At 35.3% G+C, this 26,847-nt stretch overlaps 2 protein-coding genes across 3 annotated transcripts; both read right to left on the bottom strand.

Moving 5' to 3' along the window:
• Positions 1-2,640: 2,640 nt before the first annotated feature.
• Positions 2,641-12,140, bottom strand: LOC140140622 (scavenger receptor cysteine-rich domain-containing protein DMBT1-like). Its single transcript, XM_072162379.1, has 10 exons — positions 12,023-12,140; positions 11,248-11,568; positions 10,297-10,617; positions 9,561-9,893; positions 9,210-9,245; positions 8,850-8,885; positions 8,062-8,352; positions 6,171-6,361; positions 5,613-5,700; positions 2,641-5,300 (listed from the first exon to the last, which is right to left on the bottom strand). The coding sequence occupies exons 1-9, from the start codon at positions 12,138-12,140 to the stop codon at positions 5,686-5,688; spliced, it is 1,662 nt and encodes a 553-aa protein (XP_072018480.1). The 3' UTR covers positions 2,641-5,300; positions 5,613-5,685.
• Positions 11,454-26,603, bottom strand: LOC140141401 (scavenger receptor cysteine-rich domain-containing protein DMBT1-like). 2 transcript variants are annotated; one of them, XM_072163257.1, is made up of 8 exons: positions 26,406-26,603; positions 21,674-21,994; positions 20,364-20,684; positions 17,264-17,593; positions 16,571-16,897; positions 13,617-13,937; positions 12,081-12,399; positions 11,454-11,568 (listed from the first exon to the last, which is right to left on the bottom strand). In XM_072163257.1, exons 1-7 carry the CDS (start codon positions 26,461-26,463, stop codon positions 12,167-12,169), a joined length of 1,911 nt encoding a protein of 636 aa, XP_072019358.1. In that variant the 5' UTR covers positions 26,464-26,603; the 3' UTR covers positions 11,454-11,568; positions 12,081-12,166. The 2 variants fall into 2 exon arrangements, with proteins under 2 accessions (XP_072019358.1, XP_072019357.1); XM_072163256.1 differs by having other exon boundaries at positions 21,674-21,997; positions 26,406-26,602.
• Positions 26,604-26,847: the final 244 nt, after the last annotated feature.

Raw genomic sequence — 26,847 nt, 5'->3', positions numbered from 1 at the left:
GCATGCATTATTTTGTACAATTTTACTCGCAACGAGTAATACAACACAAACTATAAAGACTTTTTTTCTGGTATTAACGGTGTTGATTCAGACATCTTCAAAATGTACAATAGTCACTAATTTAAAAGTAACAATGCCTCATTTCAAATATATAGTTTTAGTTTTGGTTTTGGTTTTGGTCACGTGGTTTCCTATTGTCCTGCCTAACCACTTGAATCATAAGATATCGAACTCATTGTTTCTACCTTTTGTTTAAAACCGAACATTTGTGTCAGTCAGTTTCGGTTTTGGTTTCAGTTTCTTATAAGTGGTGTGGATCGTAAAATTATTTGATTTGAAGTTACCTACTCTAAGCATGGAGGTATATAAATAAATGGAGAATGATCGCCAGAATTCTAATCTCTTAAGTGGAGATTATCCGATTACCTCTATTCAATGAGTCACCAAACTTGAATGACTAGCCACTTCAGCCAAGCTATTGATCTCCACGATGGTTATGAGACTCTACCATGGTTCATTGATCGTCACTCCCAAAATTTCCTCATAGGAATTGACCCTACATTGACCCGTACCGGAAGGCTTGTAAAAGAGACTGTATAATGACGTCAGCTAGTCAATTAGCTGTTCAAAGTCGCCAGTTTTGATAGCTTATAGTTTCAATGTATGATTGTGCGAAAACCCGATGAAATTTGGATGTTCTGTTCTCAAGTTATGAAACTGTTTTCAACACTTGTTGTGCCGTAACTTGACAAATATACTTAGTTTTCATGTTCATATATTAAGCTTTTAAGGGGTCTGAGGGAGTTCAAATATAGTGCAAATGAAAGCAAAACTTTTTTACCTTACAATAAAAAAAAAATTATGTTGGGCCAATTTGGGCCAATTGAGTTAAGAGCGAGTAAAATTTACCGGAAGTACTTCGGAATTCAGCTAAAATCTTTTCATCATCATTAAACTTCTCATTTTATAATAAATAATTATCAGTATTTAGGCCTAAATGATTATTAATATTATTAGGGGCCATCATTTTCTTTGGAGGGGGTTCCAAATAGGCCTATGGGGGGGGGTCATAACTTTTGGAAAGAAAAATAGGGGTCATAGCCTAATTTAATTTTTCAAGAATCATGACCAAAATGTAGGGGGTCACAATATGACCACAGATATAGGCCTACATATAGGGTATTTATTTTATTCAAAAAGACTGATTTCAATGCAATTTTTTGGCGAAAATGACATTTTGATATTAAATTTTCTGAAACATGAGCACTTTCCAATAAACATTATAAGTAACTGCATTTAGCACCCCATTGAAATAAATGACCAGTGAAACAGACTTAACAATGTAATCAGCTTAGCATAATCAATATCCCCTGAAATTGCCTATTCAACAATAATTGGTCATAACCAACGTAGTACAAAAGATGCTTGGCTAGATCATTCTCCATTTATTTATATACCTCCATGTTTAAACTAACTTTTATTCAATTTATTTATTGGAGAATAGAGAGAGAGATAGAAGAGATCGTGAGGGAAAGAGGGTAGGTGTGTGTGTGTGAGGGGGGAGGGGTAAGGGTAAGGGAGAAAGAGAAACAGAGGGGAGAGAGCATTGGAAGTGGGAAGGGAAGGAGGGGAGAGGGGGGCTCAAGAGTGGAGTGGAATAATAGGGAAGAGTCGATATCGAGTGTGGGGGAGGGGAGGGAGGAGGTTATATATAGGTGGCGGAGGGAACATAGGTAAGAGGTATGGGTTGTGCTTTCCGGGGAATAATCTAATTCATAATCCAATCATCTACATCATCATGCATCGTTTATATTTCAGACAAATAAACAAAACACCCCACCCCCCCCACCCCAATATATGCACATGATTTCTACATGTAGGCCTAGGTCTCGTATATATCCATCCTCGGATGTAATTTTATGGTGTCATGGAAGTGTGCCACCTACGGCAAAAGTCGCCCGCGTTGATAGATATCGATAATGAAAATGTTAGCACAATAGGCTATTATATACGTATGGTTATAGACCATTATACTTTTGATTATATATACCCTAATGTATACTCCCAGCACAATAGTGTTATGATTGCATACCAGTTCATCTCCACATTTTAATCCCTTGATTTTTGGTTTCTGAACAATAGAGAAACCAAAACTATATATTTGAAATGAGGGAATGTCAATGCAATTTTGAAATTCACTGAACCATCAACAACACATTCTTTTCAATTAAAAAAACACACATGTCTGCTTAAGGGATCTGGAATGAGCGTTTTGAGCGTTTCGACAGTATTTTTTGTGGGACATGAGAGCACATCAGACATATCGAATTGCATTCTATATACGAAGAATGTCTTTCTGATATCAAATAATTTTCATTTTTTGAAATTCACGATATAATACAAATTTTATGACAAATTATTAAATTTTGATATTTTTCACATTTTTGATATATAACAATACTCGAAGTAAATTTTATAAATCTAATGACATATTCTTAAAGTGTATGTAGCTGGGAGGAAAAGCCGACGATCAATTGAAAATGTTGACCTTTCATATTAAAGATATGGATTTTTTTCCCAAATAGACCTACATTTTTTGGTGTTTTGGGGGAAAAAAATCCATATCTTCAATACGAAAGGTCAAAATGTTCAATTGATCGTCGGCTTTTCATCCCACCTACATACACTTTAAGTATAAAGTTTACTTCAAGTACTGTTAAATATCAAAAATATCAATTTTTAATCATTTGCCATAAAATGTGTATTGCATTGCGAATTTTAAAAATCAAAATTATTTGATATCAGAAGGACATTCTTCGTATTCAGAATGCAATTCGATATGTCTGATGTGCTCTAATATCCCACAATAAATACTGTCCAAACGTTCATACCCCACCCCTTAAAGGATCGGATAACAACGTTTGCACAGTATCTATGTTCATTAGGAATGTTGATTTTAACTGTAACTTTACAGTTTCCACAGTATTTTTTGTGGGACATGAGAGCACATCAGACATATCGAATTGCATTCTGAATACGAGGAATGTCCTTCTGATATCAAATAATTGTGACTTTTTGAAATTGGCGATATAATAAACATGTTATGACAAATTATTAAAATTGATAAATATAATCATATTTTATTTTTCATATTTAAACGTCCTCCATATCAAATAATTGTGATATCAAATAATTCTGATATCAAATAATTGTGACTTTTTGAAATTGGCGATATAATAAACATGTTATGACAAATTATTAAAAATTGACAAATATAATCATATTTTATTTTTCATATTTAAACGTCCTCAAAGTAAAATGTATTAATCTAATGATATATACTTAAAGTGTATGTAGCTGGGAGGGAAAACCGACGATCATTTGAAAAGTTTGACCATTTGTATTAAAGATGTTTTTTTTATGTTTTTAAACAGTCTTTTTGGAAAAAAAAATGTATATCTTTAATACGAAAAGTCAAAATTTTCGGCATCTCCTCCTAGCTACATATAAATATCCTTAGAGTGATAAATTTCGAGGATGGTTTCAAAAATATCCATTTTTAATAAATTGTGTATTTTATCCCGAATTAAAAAAAAAAACAAATCAAAATTATTTGACACCAGAAGGACATTCTTCGTATTCAGAATGCAATTCGATATGTCTGATGTGCTCTCAGGCCCTATAAAAAAATACTGTGCAAATGTGGGTGATCATAGACCCCTAAACATATTAAAGATTTACAAACAAAATAAACATTGGTATTCAATGTTCTACTTTGACTGCCAACGTCTGACATGTCTAACCTAGTAATGTACCAGCACTTGAAAAAAAAAAGTGGTTTGATGTACTTCTTCTACATTTCATATATGTGACCAGCTCCAAAAAAACCCGGAACAAGTCGCCGAGCATGTTTTTTTGTGTTATAAGCCTTTATAGATGACATTTCCATTAAAAAAAATAGAATTCTTGAAAAGTACTTATATGTTTATTTAATCAATAATTGACAGTTGAACTACAGGGTGAGTCAAAAAAAGTTCAAACCGATTTGAACCTTTTAGATTTTAAAACATTTTATAAATGATATATCCATTAGTGACCTTTTGTGAAAAAACCAAGGAATTAACATTACCGTTTTGTTTTTATGACCCATTTTATAGCGATACCCAATTTTAATGTTTGTCCAAGAAACGTCTAAAATTTGAATGTCAGCCCACTCTGTGTAAGGTAGATTTGGAACAACTGCTATTTTCTTAACCTCATTGGCATTGAAATAAAATGGAGCACCCAAATTGTTATTGTCCTTGGCATTGTTTAAGGAAAAGAAACATTTCTGTTGTTATTTTGATTTTACCTTTACTTTAAAGATGTTTATTCTCTATCAAAAACATTCACATTTGTAGACGGATTTTTTCAAATGTCGAAATGAAATGCGCGCAAATTGTAGTGGAGTGAATTATAAAACATCCAGTAGTTGGATATATTGGGATTTAAAAAAACTGGAGTTGGAGTCGAGTGAGGTATGAAGGACTTATAAGTAATGTTAGAAAGTTTGTTTGAACAGAAAAAAGGAATTGAAATAACGCAAAAATCAACCTTATTTAGGTAAAGTCAGTTTTAGAGCTGGTGCCTTTATCGTACATTGTGTGCTCTCATTCAAAATACATGGTACCTCGTGGACAAGTAATGAAATTGGGTGTAGCAAAAGGACTCGTAAAAATTAAACGGTAGACGTGATTGACTTCATTTTTTCACAACAGGTGACTATTGAGTGTGGCACTTATAGAAACTTTCAATAATTGGAAAGTTCAACGTGGTTCTTACACAAATATCGATTCTTTGCTCTATTGCACCTTTTTTGACTCACCCTGTATGATAATCCCTATTCAATCATGTGTAAAGCAGGAAAATAATTAGCCAATTACTCAGATTATCAGTTCGGCAATAATATCAAGGCATCATTTACAAAATTATCCATATCTTAAAAAGTATTAATGCTATGTATATAATTTTGGTATCATTTTGAAGCTTATTATCCCGTGCTTACATTGCTTTAAATCATGAAATGTCAAAAATGGGACTTGTTCCTGGTTTTATCAGAACGGGTCACATATATGATGACCAACTTTTAAGCAGATGTTTCAGGAAGAGACTCGTAAACAGGCTTAGTGATGTTAGCACCCAATTCTGTGTAGCCCATGTTATCTAGAGCTACATCATCTTGTTTTATGTCATCTGGTCCGGGCGGTGGGTTTTCTTCTACTGCAGAGTCTTGAGGTGAGTGATGATCAGTCTTCTTTCCCTGTGGTATAAATGTGGTATAAATACATGTAGCAATATAATGTTACATGGTTATATGTACGCATCCCTCTATCCCGGAAAATGCGGTGGAATTTTAAAGGCCCATTCAGTGATTTGCTCATCCCGACGATCGTAAAAACCATCAAAATTCAGATTTTGGTTACTTTGTCTTTGTCATAGATGTGCGAACATAGCCTGCTAGTATTTCAGCCGAAAGCCGTGTATTTAAGACAAAATAAGACATTTACACGAACCTGTAATTATTTGTTTAGCGTTTCAAACTAATATTGTTCGCTAAAGAAAGATGATTATACCTTTTACAGGACACTACTATGACAATTGCCAAAACGAAGAATAGAAACACTCCACCAGCAGAAATGCCGACTATTATCTTCCATTGATCTGTAAAAATAAAAAATAAATGGTATGTTTTTTAATAGGACACACTCCCCATACTATTCTTTTTGGTACCAAATGATATCTATGTGTCTCGTCTATCCAGTGATACCAAAGTATGACTCCGAGAGTTACTACAAAACTTGAGGGCGTCCTCTTCAGCAACTGTTAAAATATGGCGTTGGCTTTATGTTTGAATTGTGAAACTTATCGAGCGATTGCGTCATCCTGTTAACATTATATGATTAGCGCCACCCAGTATACTAACCGGGATGTATTGGGTTCAAGGCCCATCCACAGCAAATTATTTTTAAAGATATTAATGTAACGCCCGGTTTGCTATATATTTTTTTATATACCATTAAAATCTCCAATTCGTGCAATTGAAAACGCTCTCGCACACATTTGATCATTGTTGTTCATGTTTTCTTCGTTTCCCTTATAGTAATGTTGTAGCAATGCTTTTCAAAACATACCTCCTTGCTGACTCGGCGAACATCTCGGATTTGACCTAACCACGAACCACTGCTTCCACAGGTTATTGCTTGGTCGCCAATTACATCAAATCCTTGACTGCAAAACAGCTGGACGATGTCTCCTTCATTGTACCTATCTTTCATGGGGACTATTGTACCTTCATCAGTAGGTATGGTAAATGGAAGGCAACCTATGATGTTCAATGAAAAAAAAAGCATTGCAGATGGAAAATAGCACAAATACTACTACTACTACTACTACTACTACTACTACTACTACTACTACTACTACTACTACTACTACTACTACTACTACTACTAATAATAACAACAACAACAACAACAACAACAACAACAACAACAACAACAACAACAACAACAACAACAACAACAACAACAACAACAACAACAACAACAACAACAACAACACCAACACAACAACAACAACAACAACAACAACAACAACAACAATAATAATAATAATAATAATAATAATAATAATAATAATAATAATAATAATAATAATAATTCTTTTTTGGTGAGGGGAAGGAAAAGAAGAAAGGAAGGGGTGTAGCTTTGCCGGCCAATCTTTCCGTTACCATATGACTGTTCGCACAATCGCATCACGTGGGATACCTACCCGTGCATTGTGAATTGGTGAATTGTGTTTTTAGATGATTGGTACAAGTTTGATCGCCACCCTTCCCCGTAAGTTTGTACGCAAAACAAACACGCAAAAATCAGCGCTTTTTTTTTCTTCTTCGATTTAACCCCTTTCTTTTTTTTCATTTTCCCCTTTTTCTTAATTTTCTTTCTTTCTTTTCTTTCTTTTTCTTTCTTTCTTTCTTTCTTTCTTTCTTTCTTTCTTTCTTTCTTTCTTTCTTTCTTCTTTCTTTCTTTCTTTCTTTCTTTCTTTCTTTCTTTCTTTCTTTCTTTCTTTCTTTCTTTCTTTCTTTCTTTCTTTCTTTCTTTCTTTCTTTCTTTTTCTTTCTTTCTTTCTTTCTTTCTTTCTTTCTTTCTTTCTTTCTTTCTTTCTTTCTTTCTTTCTTTCTTTCTTTCTTTCTTTCTTTCTTTCTTTCTTTCTTTCTTTCTTTCTTTCTGTCTTTCGTTCTTTATTTCTTTCGTTCTGTAATACCCTCTAGCAATTTTGTATTTTTCATGCTTTGTATGTGTGAAGTTCGGCTGAATTGGTAGCAGTGCGCCTCGATGAATCTAAATCTTAACGTTGAATTATTGAGACTTTCCAGAAGCTACAAAGCACGGCTTTGATGGAACGCCTACTTACAATAACTTTTCACAAACTGCGGCAAAGTTTGATCTTTGAAAGTACTGTGATCAGATTTTAAGCACATGTTGCCAAATAATGCCTATAATATACAAATATTGAATGTGTATGAGTTCAATGGTAAGAATATTTTATGAGGTGAAATATGGACTGTTCCATTCAACGAGGCTTTGCCGAGTTGAATGGAACAGTTCATATTTCACCGAATGGAAATATTCTTTCCATTGAACGAATAAAAACATTCAATATTTGTTTTATATAACTCATAAATAGGTTCCCTTGCTTCCACTTAATTATATGAATTAGCAGGAAAACAAAATAAATTAAAAGATATCTAAATGCATATTTATTTTAGAAGCAACACCCGCACCTAGAATTGGCGAGTCGAGGTGGCAACTAGTGCTATCGCTCGCGCGTTTGTCATCGTTGCTATGGTAGCTCCGCGTCCGTGCAATGGAAAAATAAATATTGCACGGACGCAGAGTGCAATAGTCCTTTGCAGCTGGCCGCTAAAAATAGCAGAAATAATCAATAGTAGTTGGCCAATCAAATGACAAGAAACTTTGTATGAGTTATATAATCTCTTTTATTTTTCCTGTTTCTTACCTCCGAGCCGACATGTATATTGTATCTCGAGATATTTGTAAGTTCCATTGCACGGATCACCAAATATATTGTCACTAGCCGGAATACCACATGTTTGCTTCCCATCACATCTTTGTTGGACGACAGCTAGAGAATCAGCAGCAGCACAGGTATCTATGTCGAATGGCCGATCGGTACATACCTCTGATGATTGACGCCCGTACAGTACATATATAGCAGATATAGAACGACCAGCGTCGCATTCAAGATAGAAAGTCAAGTCCTCACAAACAAGATCATGTATTACCACGCCTATAAAATGAATAACATGCGGGCTTTTATTTAGTCCCTTATTTATTGTGATTTTTCTAGAGGCTACAAAGCACAGCTTTGGTGGACCCTGCATCTCTTGGGCGCTGGTCGATCTGCATCTTAGGGTCTGCACTGACCTGATGTCATGGTTGCGTCATTAATTTGATCTTCATTGCCAATTCTTTGCTGCAATTTTGCCAGCTCCGGAAATGGGAATACAGGAATGGCCAAAATTGATTTGTGGTTAAAAATCCCACGAACATGTGATTTTCTGCTTACTTTACCAATTACATAAAACCGTAAGGTGAGATGGAGGGAGCCATGGGGTAGAGTTGTTCTGGCCCAATTTTGTAGAAAATCTGTAAGCAATACCGTAAAAAACTATAACCATATTCTAGTTGAGATTATGCTCTTCTTTATTCTACAAGGTTTGATAATTCATATACCTGAGTTAGATGAGGCTATTAAAATTAGGACTCCATTTTCAGTTTACATACCCTTTGTTTGATACAATTCAGATGTTGTGGTTTTTCCTGAAAAAAAAACAGGAGAAATAAAACGTATGAATCATATTAATGTCAATGCTAAAAACACAGGTCGTACAATATGTTGAAATTATGTGTTTGTCAAAGGAGAAAAGTGGGCTCTGAATTGGGAGGGTAGTTGCCTTGCTCTCCCTACCCCGGTCAGTACGCCTCTGGTCCCCTAATATAAGTAAAATTTATATCAATCTACAAAATCGTAAAACATAATAGAAGATATTGATTACATACATTATATATTTTTGTTTTTAACTTGTGTTTATAAGTATCTTAATTGTGACTGTACTGTACTGTTATGCCCATCTGTAAACGTACCCTTTGTTTCATACGTTCCGGTTGCAGTGAGTGCACCTGGGAAAATACAAGCAGGAGAAAGGAAAATAACAGTATATTTTTCCTAAAAACGTATACACACTTATTAAAGATAGTAAACATTACGTTTTCAGATTACACTATTAAATCAGTTTTAGGTCCTATATACGAAAAAATATCAAAACGAAAAAAAGAATGAAATGGGATCAAGTGTGAAAAGGATGAAGAATATTTTGGGGCTTTTTTACGTCGTTTATTGTTGTTGCTGGAAATTATGGTCTTAGTTAAACCGGTGTATTTGGCAGATTATTAGAAACATGCAAGTAAAGTAAAACAAGCATACCAGGAACATACCGTCAGTGCAAATGACACCTACATCATGGCTATGTGAACATCTAGAATGATTAATTCCCCATCCTCTATGTATGCATCTGTCCAAACTCATTTCCCTTCCCGTACATCCTAAATTATCCATCAATATTGGTCCCGATCCTTGTCCAAAGAAAGCATTGCTGATCGCCTCTGGAGAACCATGGGGAAGTCCAAGTTGGCGACATATTACCTTTGCATCATTTACATTCCAGGTCGTAGTATAATCACATACTGTCCCCCAGACGCTGCCAACACGTACCTCAACTCGACCCTCGTTTGAATCACTTCCACCCGCAAGGCGATACTCCGCTGGACCTAAACATCAAAATGAAATTTCATTAAAATGTTAAATTCAGTTATTTCAGTGTAGCTTATGGTGGTGGTATGGGAGGGTTGTAATCAACGGTTGAAATAAGGCGAACTGAATGCATGTGAAAATTACTGTAGTCCCTGTAGTAAGATATAGTAAGAAAAAAGATAAATAAAAATAGAAAACGTATCGTTTAGAACAAAAACACATTTTACATGTTTTTCTCCAAATGCACAGTTTTCCTCACGATACGTCCCTATTTGCTAAACTCGACGATTTTATTTCAGCTTGCATCAGTTTTATATTTTACATGCGTCGGTATTTCCTACGGTGCTGTCACATTTTATATAATAATATTGTGTGTTGTTCATGTTAGCTAAATATTGTTGTCATTCTCTATAATCATACCATTAGCACAAATTACACCTGCATCTTGGTGGTGTCCACAATCATGAACTGCCCATCCACGATTCCCACATTGGTCCAACGTGCTTTCAGTACCAACACATGCTACATCATCCATCCAAATAAATCCAGATCCTTGTCCAAAATATGCGTTCTGAAGAAATATTGCAGCTTCGTATGGAAGTCCGAGCTGACGACATATTACCTTTGCATCATTTGGTCCCCAGTAGTCGTCGCACAATGTACCCCACCTGTTACCGAGATATATCTCAACTCGACCTTCACTAGGATTGCTGCCTTCAACAATACGATATTGGGTTGGTCCTAAAGCACACAGGTAAACCAGTAAACATGGCGTGTAATGTTATATATTCTTTCTTTAAAAGCTAAAAAAAAAAGATATTCGCTGGTTTCGTTTAATTGTAATCTGTTACTATGGACTTTAAAAGAGTGTGTTGGTTTTGAACCTGAGCATTTTTTTTTCTATTTAATTTCCTCATATTATTCCACAACACATGGGACATTAATTGGGACTAGCAGTAGGATATGTAACAAGAATAATAATGTGAATTATCAATCCATGGTTACTCATGTGAATCAAGCGCACATCACAAGTATGATTTTGGTATACGTGTGTACTATTTTGGGCAGTGTATTGTTGCTGATACATAAAAAAATGTGTTACAGACCCGGGTGCATCACGGCGATTAAATTAGATTTTATACTTCCTCTTCGATAGTGCTGAGATTGTATTAAAATTGTAATATGCATTTTTTCCTTCAAAGTCACTAAGGCAATAAATGTGGGACTAACGGATCACGTGAGGCATTTAAATTAAAATTGAAAACAAATTTAAATTTGATTTACAGAATATGAGTTCACTTATTATCTCCCACAATAGTTACTATTGTGATGTGTTAATATGATATTTACTTTTGATATTTACATACATACCAGCTGTGCAGATGACACCTGCATCTTTACTGTGCCCACAATTATGAACTCCCATTCCAGCATGGCTACATTTATCTAAACTGCTTTCAGTTCCATGACATGCCACATCATCCATCCATATAATTCCGTATCCCTGTCCAAAATACGCAGCGTTAAGAGCTACCGGAGAAGCATGTGGAAGACCAAGGGAGCGACATACAACTCTTGCATCATTTGCATCCCATGAGTCATGGCACACTGTACCCCATCTATTACCTAGAAGTAACTCAACTCGACCCTCAGCAAGATTTGTGCCACCAACAAGGCGATATTGAGTTGGCCCTGAAATCAATATTAGTAAGTTATATATATATTGCGCCAAAAAAGTATCCTTACACTTGGAAAAATAATTACAATTTTAAAACTGAAACATATTTTAAATAAATTTGATTTTTTTAAATCCTGCACATTATGACACCACGTTGAATCCAATGTGACCTCAAGAAGTAAAGAACAAGCAATTGAATAGACGAAGGTCCAGTTTTAAAAGTGGAAGCAGCAGAAAGACCTGTTTCAAAAATGGCTAGCTAATTGTTTTGCTAACGATAGCTACACGATGTGGCAGTTACATATCTTCCTGATGCGTGCCGGCTGCTGGTTCCTGCTGGTCCTACAGGGTTTCACTGAAAGAACTGATTTTCTGGGGTACTTTAACGCATAAACCAAACTAAATAGCTGATGATGTTGAGAAAGTTGTCAAATATTTTAGGGATCTTTATCAAAGGCAAACATTCACATCTTTGTTTAGGTAGAAACACATCTATTTGAACAGCCTGTACATTCTTGATACATACCATCTGTGCAGACAACGCTTGAATCTTGGTTGTGTTTACATCTGGTAACTCCCCATTCATTATGGCTACATCGGTCCAAACTGCTTTCAGTTCCATAACATCAACACTGTCCATCCATATAAATCCAGATCCTTCTCCGAAAAACGCGCCCCTAAGAATTGCTGCTGAACCATGTGGAAGTCCAAGTTGAAGACATATAACTTTGGCATCATTTGCATCCCAGGAGTTATCGCACACTGTCCCCATCTGTTACCATAAAGTAATTCAACTCGACCCTCAGTATAATTTGTACCACTGACAAGGCGATATTGAGTTGGCCCTAAAACCAAATGGCCGATAAAAAACTTATTTAATAACTAATAATAGTGCTTACAAACAAATGAATGCATACGGTACCGAAATTTCTGATGTTTAATGTCGGTGCTGGTCATGTGGGGGTGCAAGCTGTGTCATTTCCCTATATACATATTATACCTGTTCCTAACTGGTACAAACATGCGCAACTTTAATGGCACATAACTACACTTAGGAATAAATACCCAGGGATGATTGTTTTAATATTTTTAAGAACACTATCTAGGAATGATATTGATATGTGTAATTTTTAATTAAGTTGCTTGACACGATTTTGGATTGATACATAATTTTCGCTGAATTTCATAAAAAATGCAAGATTCATCAGGCTATAAACTGAAATGTAATTAAGATATAGATAATGTTATGCCAATTTACATACCCTGGAGCAACCTTAACATGGTGATGAAGTGCAAGTATTATGAGTAAAATCAGTTTGGGGTTAACAAATTTCAACTAGAAATACACTGTTTTGACTTCATACGAAAAATTACCAAATCGGCAAAATTAGGCGATTTTTATCTAGAAATACTAGGACATAATGATCCAAGAATTATCACTTTCATGAAAGATGGTTCATCATATCTGATGCATGGACCAAATAAATAAATAAATAAATAAATGAATAAATAAATAAATAAATAAATAAATAAATAAATAAATAAATAAATAAATACATAAATAAATAAATAAATAAATAAATAAATAAATAAATAAATAAATAAATAAATAAATTAATTAATTAATTAATACATAAATTAATTAATTAATTCGGATAATTATTTTGGATTCGGACTAGCGGTGTGTCGGACTGAAAATCGTGTTATCAGATTCGGACTAGCGCCATGTCGGACTGTTACAGTGGCTTTCATTTTCGGCGGCGTGTCGGACTAGTGGCGTGTCGAACTAGTGGTGTGTCGGACTAGCGGCGTGTCGGACTGAGTGGTGCACGCCGAATGATCAAAAAATTGTTCTAAAATCTGTCTTCGATATGGAACTCTCAGCAACCAAAATAGAACCCCTAAAAGGATTGTTCAAGATTAAAGAGTTTTTTTCTTGAAGGCTTCATAATAGAGGACAAGAAATAGTTCTTTCAGGCATTTTAGAACATGCTTTTCTGAGTGTGACTTAGTAGATGTGATGGTAGATTTGTTTTTCTATTTATCATTAAATATTGCTTACCTTCAGTGCAAATTACACTTGCATCTCTGCTGTGTCCACAGCTGTTGGCTCCCCATTCTCCGTGATTGCATCGGTCCAAACTGCTTTCAGGTCCATTGCATTCTACATGATGTACCCAAATAAATCCAGATCCTTGTCCAAAAAAGGCAGTCTTAATAGCTGCTGGGGACCTGTGTGGAAGTCCAAGCTGGCGACATATTACCTCTGCATCATTTTGATCCCATGTGTCATCACACACTGTCCCCCATCTGTTACCATAAAGTAACTCGACTCGACCCTCTGAAGGATAGCTTCCGTCGACAAGGCGGAATTGAGTAGGTCCTAAAAACCAAACATAAAATGATGCAAATGCAAACAACTGGAAGAATCCCGCTCTCCCGGATCGAAATACGGGGAAACCATTTCGAAATTGCACCCGCTGCCTATGTCTACGTGTACACACATGGGCGTTTCCAAGCAAACCTGGACATGACCCAAAACATGAAAAATGCTCAGAAATTTAAAAATACAAGAACAAATAGGAAAATGTTGTGTTATTTTGTAAAGTGAAGAGATGAAAGTGACGAATATGAATGAGGTTAATTACTATTTATCGGTAATAATCGGGCATTCCTCGGTTCCTAAGGCAAAATGTTTAGATTCTTCACAATGCCCTCCAAATAACCGATGCAAAGTTATTGACCTCTAAATACATGCCGCGTCGTTTTTGAAAGTAAAGTGGAACATTCAAGAATGTGCACACGTCACGCAGCGTTTATTTATTTAACATGATATGTGTATGGTCAATTCCAGCCAACGCGGGACAAAATTCGCTCGGGGGGCATTTTAAAATGTTTTCCATTTCAATTCTAGACTTATCAAATGAGAAGATCATATCTAGTGAATCATCAGGTGGAAGTGCCATCGGATTGAAAAATAACTTTTCTTGCTAGACCAAATAAAGTGTTAAATGCGCATTTGCATGTTACCTACGAATTTAAACCTTTTTCACCTGTTGTACGTCATACAATTTAACTTTCTTTAATATCTTTTAATATTTTACGTCTGACCCATATACACTAGAAATCGGTGAAGACTTTGAACGTAAAATAGGATTTTATTACATATATCTACAAAGAAATATTTTGGTTATTACAAATTTTAAGAAAGAACCAGTTGTACAGGTAAGATTGTGTTAATTCTTGTGGCTGTCATTTAACATTACTGCATTAGTTCGAAAGATTAAAATAGAAATATAAAGTTAGATTTTGTATCTCGTCGCAGGATGAGGATCTCGGATGGATTCGTGGGGTAACAGCGTAAGAAAATTTAAGAAAATGTATTTTCCATATGTCAATAATTCAGGCTACAATGGCACTAAAATGTATTTTAATCAAAATACAAACTACATGGAATATTTAGAATTGATCAATATGGCATTTTGGGTATAAATATTTTGAGTATAATGAAGTTGCCAAATTCAAATAGACATAGCAAACAGTTTTATATTATTATTATTTTAAGTAAAATCATTCCTTATTTTCATGCAGCAATATTCTATTAAATCGTGTTTGATGGTTCCTAGGAACTAAAACACTATCAAGACATTGTTAACTATAATTTAAGTAGGGATTCGTGGGTAACCAAAATGTTCGTGGGTAACACATATTTGAAGGTATGTATTGGTAAGCGGCAAAAAAGACAATTTTACAGAGGGTTGGAAATCATCATGTGGTTATTCCTCCATTGTGTTTCAATGATTCCCGTTTCTCTAACCAATTGCATGCACCCCAAAACTGGTAATTTAGGCTAATCAATCAAAACCTCACGATACAGCTTCAGTATACCTTCAAGAGGACGATATTAAACAGGATTGTTTTCGAACATATTTCGCATGTTTTCAAAATGTTAAGATGAATAAGAAACATCTAATTTACGAGTAAATCCTTGGATTCGTGGGTAAAGCCGAATTCGTGGGTAAAGCTATAGTACTATAGTACCGTTTGGGGTTTGCTTTTCTTAGGTGCATAAACTATAAGTAGTGTAAAAATTATAGCATACCCATGGCTTGAATATGTGCTGATTTAGATTTATATTCAATATTCTCCTTGTTTTTCAAGGTTAGCATCTATTCGGGATTCGTGGGTATCAAAAGTTTAAACCGTCGTAGATTTTTTTTCAAGCGGTGAACGTATTTATACGATTTACAATTTTAAGCGCTTGTCAAACTGAATTCAGTGTCCAAGGTCAAACTGAATTCAGTGTCCAAGGTCATTTAATGTTAAATTAAGTTATGGCAATTATATTTGCTGGACTCGTGGGTAACATTTGATACGTGGGTAACGTCAAATTTGATTTTGTGGAATTTTATGGGTAAAATGTATTTGTATAAAATAATCACTTGGACCTCAGAATTATAGTACGAAAGTTCGTTTCATGATATAGTCATTTATGGCATATTCACTTAATATTTTTCAGAACGATCATTTTATTTTTGATACGCGGGTAACAAATTACTAGCCAAATTGAGTCCACAAACTTTGGTGGAACTCAATCGTTTTACATATGATGAGAGATCATGCAAACTTCTTTCTAACGGTAATAATTTCATTTTGATTGAAGGACATTCAATGACATATATGGTGCTTTATCAGTGAATTCGTGGGTAACGCCAACTCATTTAAGCCATCATAACTTCTCCCTTGGTATGACTTGCTATAGTAAAGGCCTATATGCTCAAAGAGAGCACATTGGACGTGACATGATATGCTCCATCAATAACGTGATTTCCTTTATTAATGACATTTTGAAGTGGAAAGTTAACATAGAGAGAATTTTGTCCCTCTTTCGATGGAATTGACCATATACGTTGTTTGTGTATTTTACATTATACCATATATATATTTGCATAATATAAACTTCTTCTCTCCGTTCCTTCTTCACGTCTTGTTTTCCCTTAATTTCTTTTTACATACCGTCAGTGCAAATGACTCCAGCATCACGAGAATGTGTACAACTAGAACTCAGGACTCCCAATCCATTATGGTTGCATTGGCCCAAACTGCTTTCAGTTCCATAACATCCCACATTTTCCATCCATATAACTCCAGATCCTTGTCCAAAAACAGTACTCGTAAGAGCTGCAGGTGATGCATATGGAAGCCCAAGCTGCTGACATAAAACCTTTGCATCATTTTGATTCCAACCAGTATGGCATACTGTGCCCCAGATGTTACTAACAAGAAGCTCAACTCGACCCTCAGTTGAATTGCTCCCACCGACAATACGATATTGAGTTGGTCCTGTTATAAAATAATTAAGTATCGATTTGTGCATAATTTATTTGAAAGTGTTGTCGATTAGGCCAAAAAAGAAATACAAAGAAAGAAGAGAAGCCCGTGTGAATTATAAATCAATACACATTACCTGGGTGTATAATTGCATTCATAATCAGAACATACATTGCGTTAAACTAAATTTATAAGGAAATATAAGGCAGAAATAACTTAACTAGTGTTATTCAAGAACAAACACTATTATGCAACTCAAAGTAGATACAAATGAGGATGCTTGTTTTATATCAGAATTCATGAGGTTCATTATTCATTACTCATTACAGTAATTTTTGTTATCTTCTTTTTCTTCTTCTTCTTTATATTTTTACATACCGTCAGTGCAAATGACTCCTGCATCGCGAGAATGTTCACAAGTGGAAGCATAGACTCCCAATCCATTATGGATGCATTGATCCAAACTGCTTTCTGTTCCATGACATCTTACATTATCCATCCATATAACTCCAGATCCTTGTCCAAAAAAGGCACCCTTAAGGGCTGCAGGAGAAGCATGTGGATGCCCAAGCTGCTGACATATTACCTTTGCATCATTTGCATCCCAACTGGTATCGCATACGGTACCCCATATGTTACTAACAAGAACTTCAACACGACCCTCAGTAGAATTATTGCCGTCGCTGATAATACGATATTCAGTTGGCCCTGTTGACAAAACAAAAACAAAAACAAAAATATGCAGAATGTGATAAATGTCATTTTGTAGCAATTAGCGACGGTTTTGGTTTATTAGATTGAATAATTAGTGTGTATGGGGGAGGGGGAGTGGATGTGGACAACGACGTTCGGGTTATTTTTACAACAAATATGAAACTTGAGATTCCCATCTTTTTGAAACCTACCAACACGTTGTGACAAAAGCTGGTTCACCCAAAAGACAAGCCATCCACAGACAAACAGAACAATATTGGCTATGGCATACAATGTAAGGACACTGATTGCCAGGGCGTTCACATATGTGAAACAAAACAGACTTCTTCCAAACGTATACACCAGAGCAAAAACGTGATGTTCACTAAAAATGCAACTCCGTACACATACTACATAGCACCACCACTTCTACACATGGAAGCCAGTGCCTAAACGTTGTGCACAGAATTGGGCAGCACGCGACCGCAATCCATATTAATAGTTATTCTTCTTGCATCATCACGTCTCTGCCTGTAGAGCGCGTCGGCACACAATATTACTAAACTACTAGTAATGTTATTCCGATTAGTAACCGACAACAAGTTTACAGTTTTTGAAGCCAATTTAGTTTATAAATCTATTCGTGTATTCACCAATCTTCCATGTGAATGTGCGATATTTGGATCAAAACAGATCCTCACATAAACAACATTTCCCTATGTAATAAACGGGAGCAATCACTGAACTTGCGACATATAGACAATGGTGATGGATACCACACATTTGTCCCGAAATAGCCACTTTTTACACGTCCAGTATATTTATCAATGAGCGGTTCCAAAAACGTAAGCCCCCCCCTCCCAAGACATTTTGATATAATCCAAAAATGGCTCGATCAATTCTCTTGTTTTAAAGTTTGTAACATAGACTGAATAGTTGTGCATCATGTGAAAGGGGTTTTGTTGCTATTTTTTACCATCTTCACTGAGAAATTTTGCCATTTATAAAATTTTCGGCCAAAAAAAAGTTGCACTTTTCTACATAGGATTTGTATGCATCACATTTGGATTCAGGCCTCTTTCACTTAAAGCAAATTAATCAAAAAGGAATGTTTCTATATTTAACTTTTTAGATGTTCATGAAATAATTTTTACACATTTCAAACTTGTTTTATGGTTTTAGTGAGAAATCATAGAGCCATTTATGAAATTTTAGATATAAACAAAAGTTCCACTTTTCTAAATTGACTCTTTGTATGCATTAACATGTGTAAATTTTTAAATTGTTAAAACAAGTTTTTCATTCTAATTAAATTTATTAGGAAGGAACAACTGAAACTTCAGTAATAAATCTTGTGTTCATTCATTAATTTTACCAATTGACCAACAGACGTGTGGTTAAATCTTTTATGCTGAATCCCATTACACTTAATACATTGGCCATTCCTTGAATGGTTCAAAATCATTTATATATATGGGTGGCCGTTATCAAGACGCAACTTGTTACAAGCGGACAAGTGAGGGACAACAGCACCTGAAAGGACTTTGAAGCAAATCCTGCAGCGTGCGGGGAACCAGCTGGACCAACAGCAGAGAAGAACGATGTTTGGAAGCCATCTCACATGAAGGAAGGCCTATTCATTATTGAAAGACATGAATAAGCTGCGGCATTCATTTTAATTTATTCACTGAACCATAAAAACTGTTTTTGAATGTGTGACATCTAAATCTGAAAAAGCTTATTTTTTTTTGTCTTTCAAAGCCCGTGAGGGTCTTTATTTTTTTTAACTCACAAAGAACATTACATAAAATGCAAATACAATAATAAATACAATGCACCTTAATATTTCTATTTGCATACAAAATAAAATAAAACACACAAGTTTACAAACAATCATCAAACACGATACCAACATTTTTACAAACTTTTTCTGACATCTTTTGGACCGAACTCATCTTAATAATGGTTCCCATTTCTTTACATGATAACCATAAGTATCTTTTTTATTTGCAATTTCCTTCTCTACTTTTTCAATGAAGAAAACCCAGTTTTTAAAATCATTAAAGATAGGGTTAATTTCTTGAACTCTACATTTATAAATAAATATTTTCATCAATAATAGAAAAAGCTTAAATTTAATAAAATTAAAGATGTCCTTTTTGATTAAATTACTCACTACAAGGGAAAACACTGTCAAACACAAATTGAAGCATAACAAGCCTATGTAGAAAAATGAAACATTTTTTTGGCCGAATATTTCGTAAATAGCTTTATTTTGCAATGAAGATGATAAAAGTGATCACATGATCACATAATGCATAACTAATCAGTTTATGTTCCAAACTTTAAAACAAGAGAATTTATCGATCCGTTTTTGGGTTATACCAAAATGTCTTAGGGGGACTTACTTTTTTGGAACCGTTTATTTCGTGTAAATTTGGCAATATTTGAATTAAACTAACATAGCCTTTAAGGCCTCGTATCCATAGGCTGTTCCCTTGTGGCGTGTGCCCTTGTTCCGTGTTTACTTTTCCCATGTGACCTGCCACACAGACAACGAACCGTAGCGGCCACTAAGCAAAACAAAGGTTCGCAAAACAAAGGTTCGTTGTCTGTGTGGCAGGTCACATGGGAAAAAGTAAACACGGAACAAGGACACACGCCACAAGGGAACAGCCTATGGATACGAAGCCTTACACACACCAATGCACCCCTGCATTGGTGTGTACATACAACATTAGCGATTTATAGTAAGATTAGCTTAATTCGTATATTGGAAACATACCGTCAGTGCAAATGATACCAGCATCTTTGTGATGGTCACAATTATGGATTCCCCATCCACGATGGGAGCACCTATCTAGACTGGTTTCGGTACCTCTGCATCCGACATCATCCATCCATATATGTCCAGATCCTTCTCCAAAGTAAGCATTCCCAAGAACGGCTGGTGAATCTCGAGGAAGTCCTAGTTGGTGACATATTACCTTTGCATCATTTAAACCCCAAGAATCATGGCATATGGTCCCCCATCTGTTTCCATAAAGCAGTTCAACTCGCCCCTCCGTATAATTGCTTCCACCGACAAGACGAAAATCTGTTGGCCCTGATAATTGATATAATTAAAAAATAAATGATACTACAGTATTCCTTCCCTCTTCCTTATATCCAAATAATGTGTCGGAGTCAGTAAAACTTTAAATAATGGGTGACGTGATTATTAGTGGAGAGGTCACATCTGTCTATATGTTTTGATTATCTTTTTAAATTTTTCCCTTTTTCTTCCTAAATGATAAAAAAAGTTAACATGCAATCATAGTATATAAAGTTCCCAATACATTTGGACGCAAAAAACATTGGACATTTCCAAAGAAACAACATCATAAACTGTCACTCGAAATATTTCGCACTTTTTGGATTAGGACGGCGAATGCGACCTCATGTGGAGGGAGCGTAACCAAACTGGCTTCGTAGGAGACTACGATTTGTGATCGTTCCGACATATTATCATAATCCAAGTACTCAGAGGAATACGTGTGACGGTCGGGTACTCACAAACCGGTTTAAGCCGCTTAAGTCTGGTGCGAAGTCCAGAGACCTTAGAAACAAGTTTTGATGTCCAATCTATGAGATAATATGCAGTTTCACTTTAACAGAGTGACTAATGGATTGCTCATCTTAACACAAGTGAAATAAGAATCCGAAGTTGACCGGTGTTTTACCAATGACAGCCGGGTAAAAAGAAAAAAAAATCAAAGCGAGTAGATACATTTTAATATGGCTTTCGCGTCTGTTTTATAAAAATGTTGCACACAAATCTCAAAGTCACTATACTATAAATGAAAACACATATCAAGTTTTTTTCCCTACGCTTTTGCTGTTGTTTACAAGAGGGCATGAGTATCCATGATACTAGCGACATGTTGTAGTGTGTTTTCATACAAAACGTTTTAAAATGTTTTCACGACCTTTATATAACCCGACATTTTAATGTTATTAAAACGTCTTTACCGAAACCAAAACCTAAAATATAACTTATTTAAAACGTTTTTGTGTTTGCTGGGATAGTATGTATGTGTGTATGTATGAACATACCATCAGCGCAAATGACACCAGCATCATCCTGATGTCCACAACCTGATGTCATTCCCCAGCCACGATGGGTACATGCGTCCAAACTCGTTTCCGTTCCTGTGCATTGTACACGATCCATCCATATTGGCCCAGAACCTTCTCGAAAGTAAGCCATTCCAAAAACTGTTGGAGAACCATGTGGAAGTCCAAGTTGGCGACATATAACCTTTGCGTCATCTGCGCTCCAATAGTTATCACAAACTGTTCCCCAGGTGTTGTCATAAAACACCTCAACACGACCTTCATTAGAATCACTGCCACCGGCAAGGCGAAATTCAACTTCTTCTGAAACATAAATAATGCATTGTTGCATCAGTAATATATCATCTCAGAGTCATATTTCATAAAATTTATATGTAGGAATACTATAAATAAAAAACAATGTAAACCGCATGGCATATGGAAATGTCGTGTGTTCGTACGTTTGTGTGTTTATTTGTCCATCAAAAGGCTTTGATCTAAACGTAACGCAGCATACATGTATGTGGGAGTAACATAACCTATATTTCGTTGAAATCGATCAAGAATTGGCCTAAAACAGTGAAAATATGGTTAAAACCGGGTGAATTTTTTATTATTTCTTATAAAAATCGGTTCCAAACGCGTCACCGTGAGGGCATAAAGGTAAATTTATTTTGCTTTGGGGGTGCCGATTACCATGTCCATTACAGGTTACATTAACTTGAGCAAAATAAGCTTAAGCGTCAATAAACATTTTTGTCCCACATTACTTCATGAAAAGAAGGAATCCCCCAGAAAAACGTTGATAACGTAAAGAAAGCAGCAAGTAGAAAAACCCCATCTCGGCTCACTTTTTGAAACTTGGTCCAATTTTGAATATCAACAGCAAATAAGCGTCTTTATTTTATTTTATTTTAAACAAAATACAACGTTTTTAACAAGATAATTATAACATGTTAACAATATCATCACTGCCATTTTAAGCCTACTTCATTTAATTAAATCATTAATCATGAAATTAATATCATAAACAAAACATGCATATACGATAGGCTTATCTTGCAAGGACAAGAGCAAATAATAACCTTTCTGGTCGATCCATAAACATTACAGATTGATTTCGCATATATGCACGTGAACGATGCACAATACTTCTGGTAAAGTTTTGAGTTGATAAAGCTAAATCAGCACCTTTTCAAAAAGCCAAGGTGGGGGCTTTTTATTCTTGCTGTTTTTTGGTAGATACAACATTAGTTTTAACCCTTTATGTTGACAGCTTTTTTTTGTCTTTGTATTAACTCTGTTTTATATTGGTGTGTGGATGTGTGGGGTTGTGAAGGGGGGAGTAGTGAGGGGAACGATAAAGCAGCATTCTTGTGTGATATAAATCGCCTTGGTATTAGGTCACCTGTTCAGTGACTCTTCATGATTTAGTGATCGCTCCCGTTTACTCAGCGCGGGCATCCCGCTAGTGTGTTGAATATGTGACCAGCTCCTGAACCCGGAACATGTCGCCAGACATGTTTTGACTTTTGGGCTACTATAGATTCCATTCCCATAGAAAAAGTCACATTTTGGAATTCTTAATTTTATGGTTTCATGGGACTATGTAAACTTTCAAGTATTGGTTAAAAAAGCTTAATTTAATCGATATTATTAACAGTTGTGAGGCAGGAAACTAATATTGGCCCATTACTCAGAATATCAATTCGGCAAAAATATCAATGTATCATTTACAAAAATTATCCATATCGTGAAAAGTAGTGATGCTATTTATATAATTTTGGTATAATTTTAAAGCTTATTGTCTATTGCTTACGGTTTTATTCAAATAATGAAATGGCAAAAATGCGACTTGTTCCTGGTTTTGTCAGAGCGGGTCACATATGTGACCGTACATCACAAATGAGCCGTAAATTCCCTAAACTGTGTTCTGAGTTACAGTGTAAAACGTGTATGAAGGTCGTATTCATCGGTAACTTAAGCTGGCGCGACATTTATTTCATTTTGATAGTCAACCACCAATCAATAATCCTATTGTTGAAGTGGATAATAAGATTCTACCTTAGATGGCTATAGATTTTTTAATAGCGCTGGTCTGTGTTTGTTTTCGCTAAATCCTGTTCAAGTGGTGGGTTACCAGGCAATGTATTTTGTATAGGTATGAGCTGGTATGTATAACCAACAATTAGCAATGAGAGAACTTTCTTAAACCTCGTTGACTTGGGGATGATTTGCCAGCAATGTGGAAAAAGAGACACATGTAGAAACGAAAGAAGCTCCCAATTTGTTGAAGGAGCAAAGTTTAACAAACCATAACCCCGCTTCTGGATATCGTTTGAAGTTAAATGATATACCATTTTAAAGCTTATGATGTATATTTTCTAAACACGAAATAAAAACGAAATTGACCGGGGGAGGAATTTACGGCCCATTCGCCGTGTCGGGTCACATATGTGGACAATTACAAGCTAATCAATATTAAAGTATATGTTTTCCCACACATGTTAAACTTTTTTTTTTTACAGAAATGGGAAGAAAGAAAGAAAGAAAGAAAGAAAGAAAGAAAGAAAGAAAGAAAGAAAGAAAGAAAGAAAGAAAGAAAGAAAGAAAGAAAGAAAGATAGAAAGGCCGAACGAAAGAAATAAAGAAAGAAAGAGGAAATTAAGGAGAGAGAGAGAGAGAGAGAGAGAGAGAGAGAGAGAGAGAGAGAGAGAGAGAGAGAGAGAGAGGGTTATAAAGAAAGAAACAAGAAAGAAAGAAAGCAATTGTCCCCAATTGTTCAGAATAAATGCAGCAACCACGCGCTCGTTGGATTATCTTTACTAGTGCACTGCACTCAGCTAATTATCCTTTATTATACAGTTTGTACACATTATGCACCAGCATTTTATTTATTTAGAATTAGAGATTTAAGTAAACAACGAGGCGAAGCCGAGTTGTTTTACTCCAAAATAATAATGATGTCGCCCGTGTTATATGAGACGATAGATGCACAACAGCGGCTAAAAACAATACCTTTATTCTCATTCTTAAACACTCCAATTCAAATAAAAAATAATCATAAGTATTACAAATTTTAATCAATTTAAATCCTCCAATTTGCAAGGAATTACCTAGTGCTTAAAATTGATCAGTCCCGTTGTTACTATGCGCCACCGATTGGTTTAAATAGCGAGTACGCGTATCGCGTCGATGCACACGCGCTGACCCGTGTGATATCGTATCATATCACACGGGTAAGAACCAATAAGGTTGCAGGAACGTTCTCAAGTGTTTAAGAATTGTCAACATAAAATACATAATCTGAAATCAGATAATTCTATTTTTCTGCAATAGCTAAACAGCAATTTATTTTTCATGTCAATGGATTACCTGCAAAACCTTGTAAAACCAAGGGCAAAATTACTTGTGAACAATCATCTTTCAATATTTTGTTTTAATATTTAAGCAATTCATCATAATTTATACGTAGCTTTCCGGTAAATCATTGACCTTGTACTTAAGGTTAGCAACTATTTTAAACTGTTGCTATTTGGTAGTTCACAGCATCTTGCGAATGATAGTGATCTTTGGCAAAAATTGCATTGATCATTTCATAGCGAATGTGTAGAAGAATTCAAATATCCCAGATATACTTTGGTAGGTCCTGTGGTTCTCGAGTTATGTTGTAAAGAGGGTTGAAACGACATCACATTTGTAAAACGTATACACAACTCATTAACAACAATAAATCAAGCAAGTTTTGATTTGTAGAATGAACTTTTGCAAAACATTAAAGTGATATTTTTCAATAATATATTGATTTAGATAATAAAAATCGACTAACAAACAATACATCGCCTTAAGCAACAAAGTAGGCATGAATTTGAAATCCCGTACACTCTTTAATTTTATAGTCTGAGCTCAAAGAATAGGAAAATCGGTAGTGGCGAAACGTATGTTGTTCTAAAAGATTAGATAAACCTATTCCGTAATTTGCTTATTTAGAAAAACATATTTTTTGCGCGTTTTAATTTTGAATAGATGTGCTAACATAGGCTACAAGTGGTTAAGCCGAAAGCCATGTATTAAAGACAAAATATGACATGTCGACATTTTACATGAAAACATAATCTATTAGAAAAACTAGCTACATCTGACATGTACTTGAATGGGCTTCAACTTAAAATTGTCAGTACTGCAGTTTTGGTTTGTCAATTCTTCTGGCCAAATTTTCATTTAAAAAATCCACAGTGACACCTTTGACATATCCCTCACTAGTAAGTAAATTATACACAGTTTTGATTTTTTTAAACTCTCCCTGGATCATTGAATAGACATTCATGGTCATACAGGACCACGAACTAAAACGTGTACCCACATAGTATAGTCTAGTGTATAGCCCTATGTTGGGGAAAGAACACACCGTTGCCTATGTGTATGAATATAAGATATGTTCCCCTCGTCCGATTACTGAGCCTTAACCCCACAAAATATAAATGAAGTTTATTAGCTTAATTTTTCATATCTCCTCAATCCAATGATATCAAAATAAGTAAAATCATTCCCCACATAATATCGTACCAAAATATCAAGTCATAACAGGCAACAATATTACCAGAGCAAATGAAAATCATGGACAGTAGAAATGAATGGCGCAGTAGAAATGCATGGCGCGAAACCAGGTGTCTCATGGACTTGGTTCGTTTCGGCATTCAGGTACTTAATTGTTTAAAAGACGATTTCCTACCTTGTGCAGCAACTGATGCCGTCATCAAGAGAAAGCTGACGGTTAGCACTAACATCATTGCTGATTAAGATATAATTCCAATCTTCCAAAGCTGAGAGTTGGAACCTATACTTGATGTTTACTACAGATACAACACCTGATTACATTGTATTCATCAAGTAACCGGTATCCTCCAGTAGGACTAATACCCAAATCATTCAATCTGTGTCAAACGTATGTTCATTCATACTGGACTACGTTCCGACGTGTTTCTTTTATTTAGGGGCGATGATGTCAGCGATTATATTCAACATACAGGTATGAACACGAACTGTACTATTAGTCTGAGCAGGCAATGTTTGGTAAATGCCATGCATCTTATATCTTGTTGAGTGTCATATTTCCCAAACTCCAACTAATTGAACTAAGAGGAAGAAGGGCCCAACTCCATCAGCACTTTTTA

Source organism: Amphiura filiformis, chromosome 19 (genome assembly GCF_039555335.1).
Source record: "Amphiura filiformis chromosome 19, Afil_fr2py, whole genome shotgun sequence".
NCBI lineage: Eukaryota > Metazoa > Echinodermata > Ophiuroidea > Amphilepidida > Amphiuridae > Amphiura > Amphiura filiformis.
This window is presented reverse-complemented; position numbering and strand designations above follow the sequence as displayed.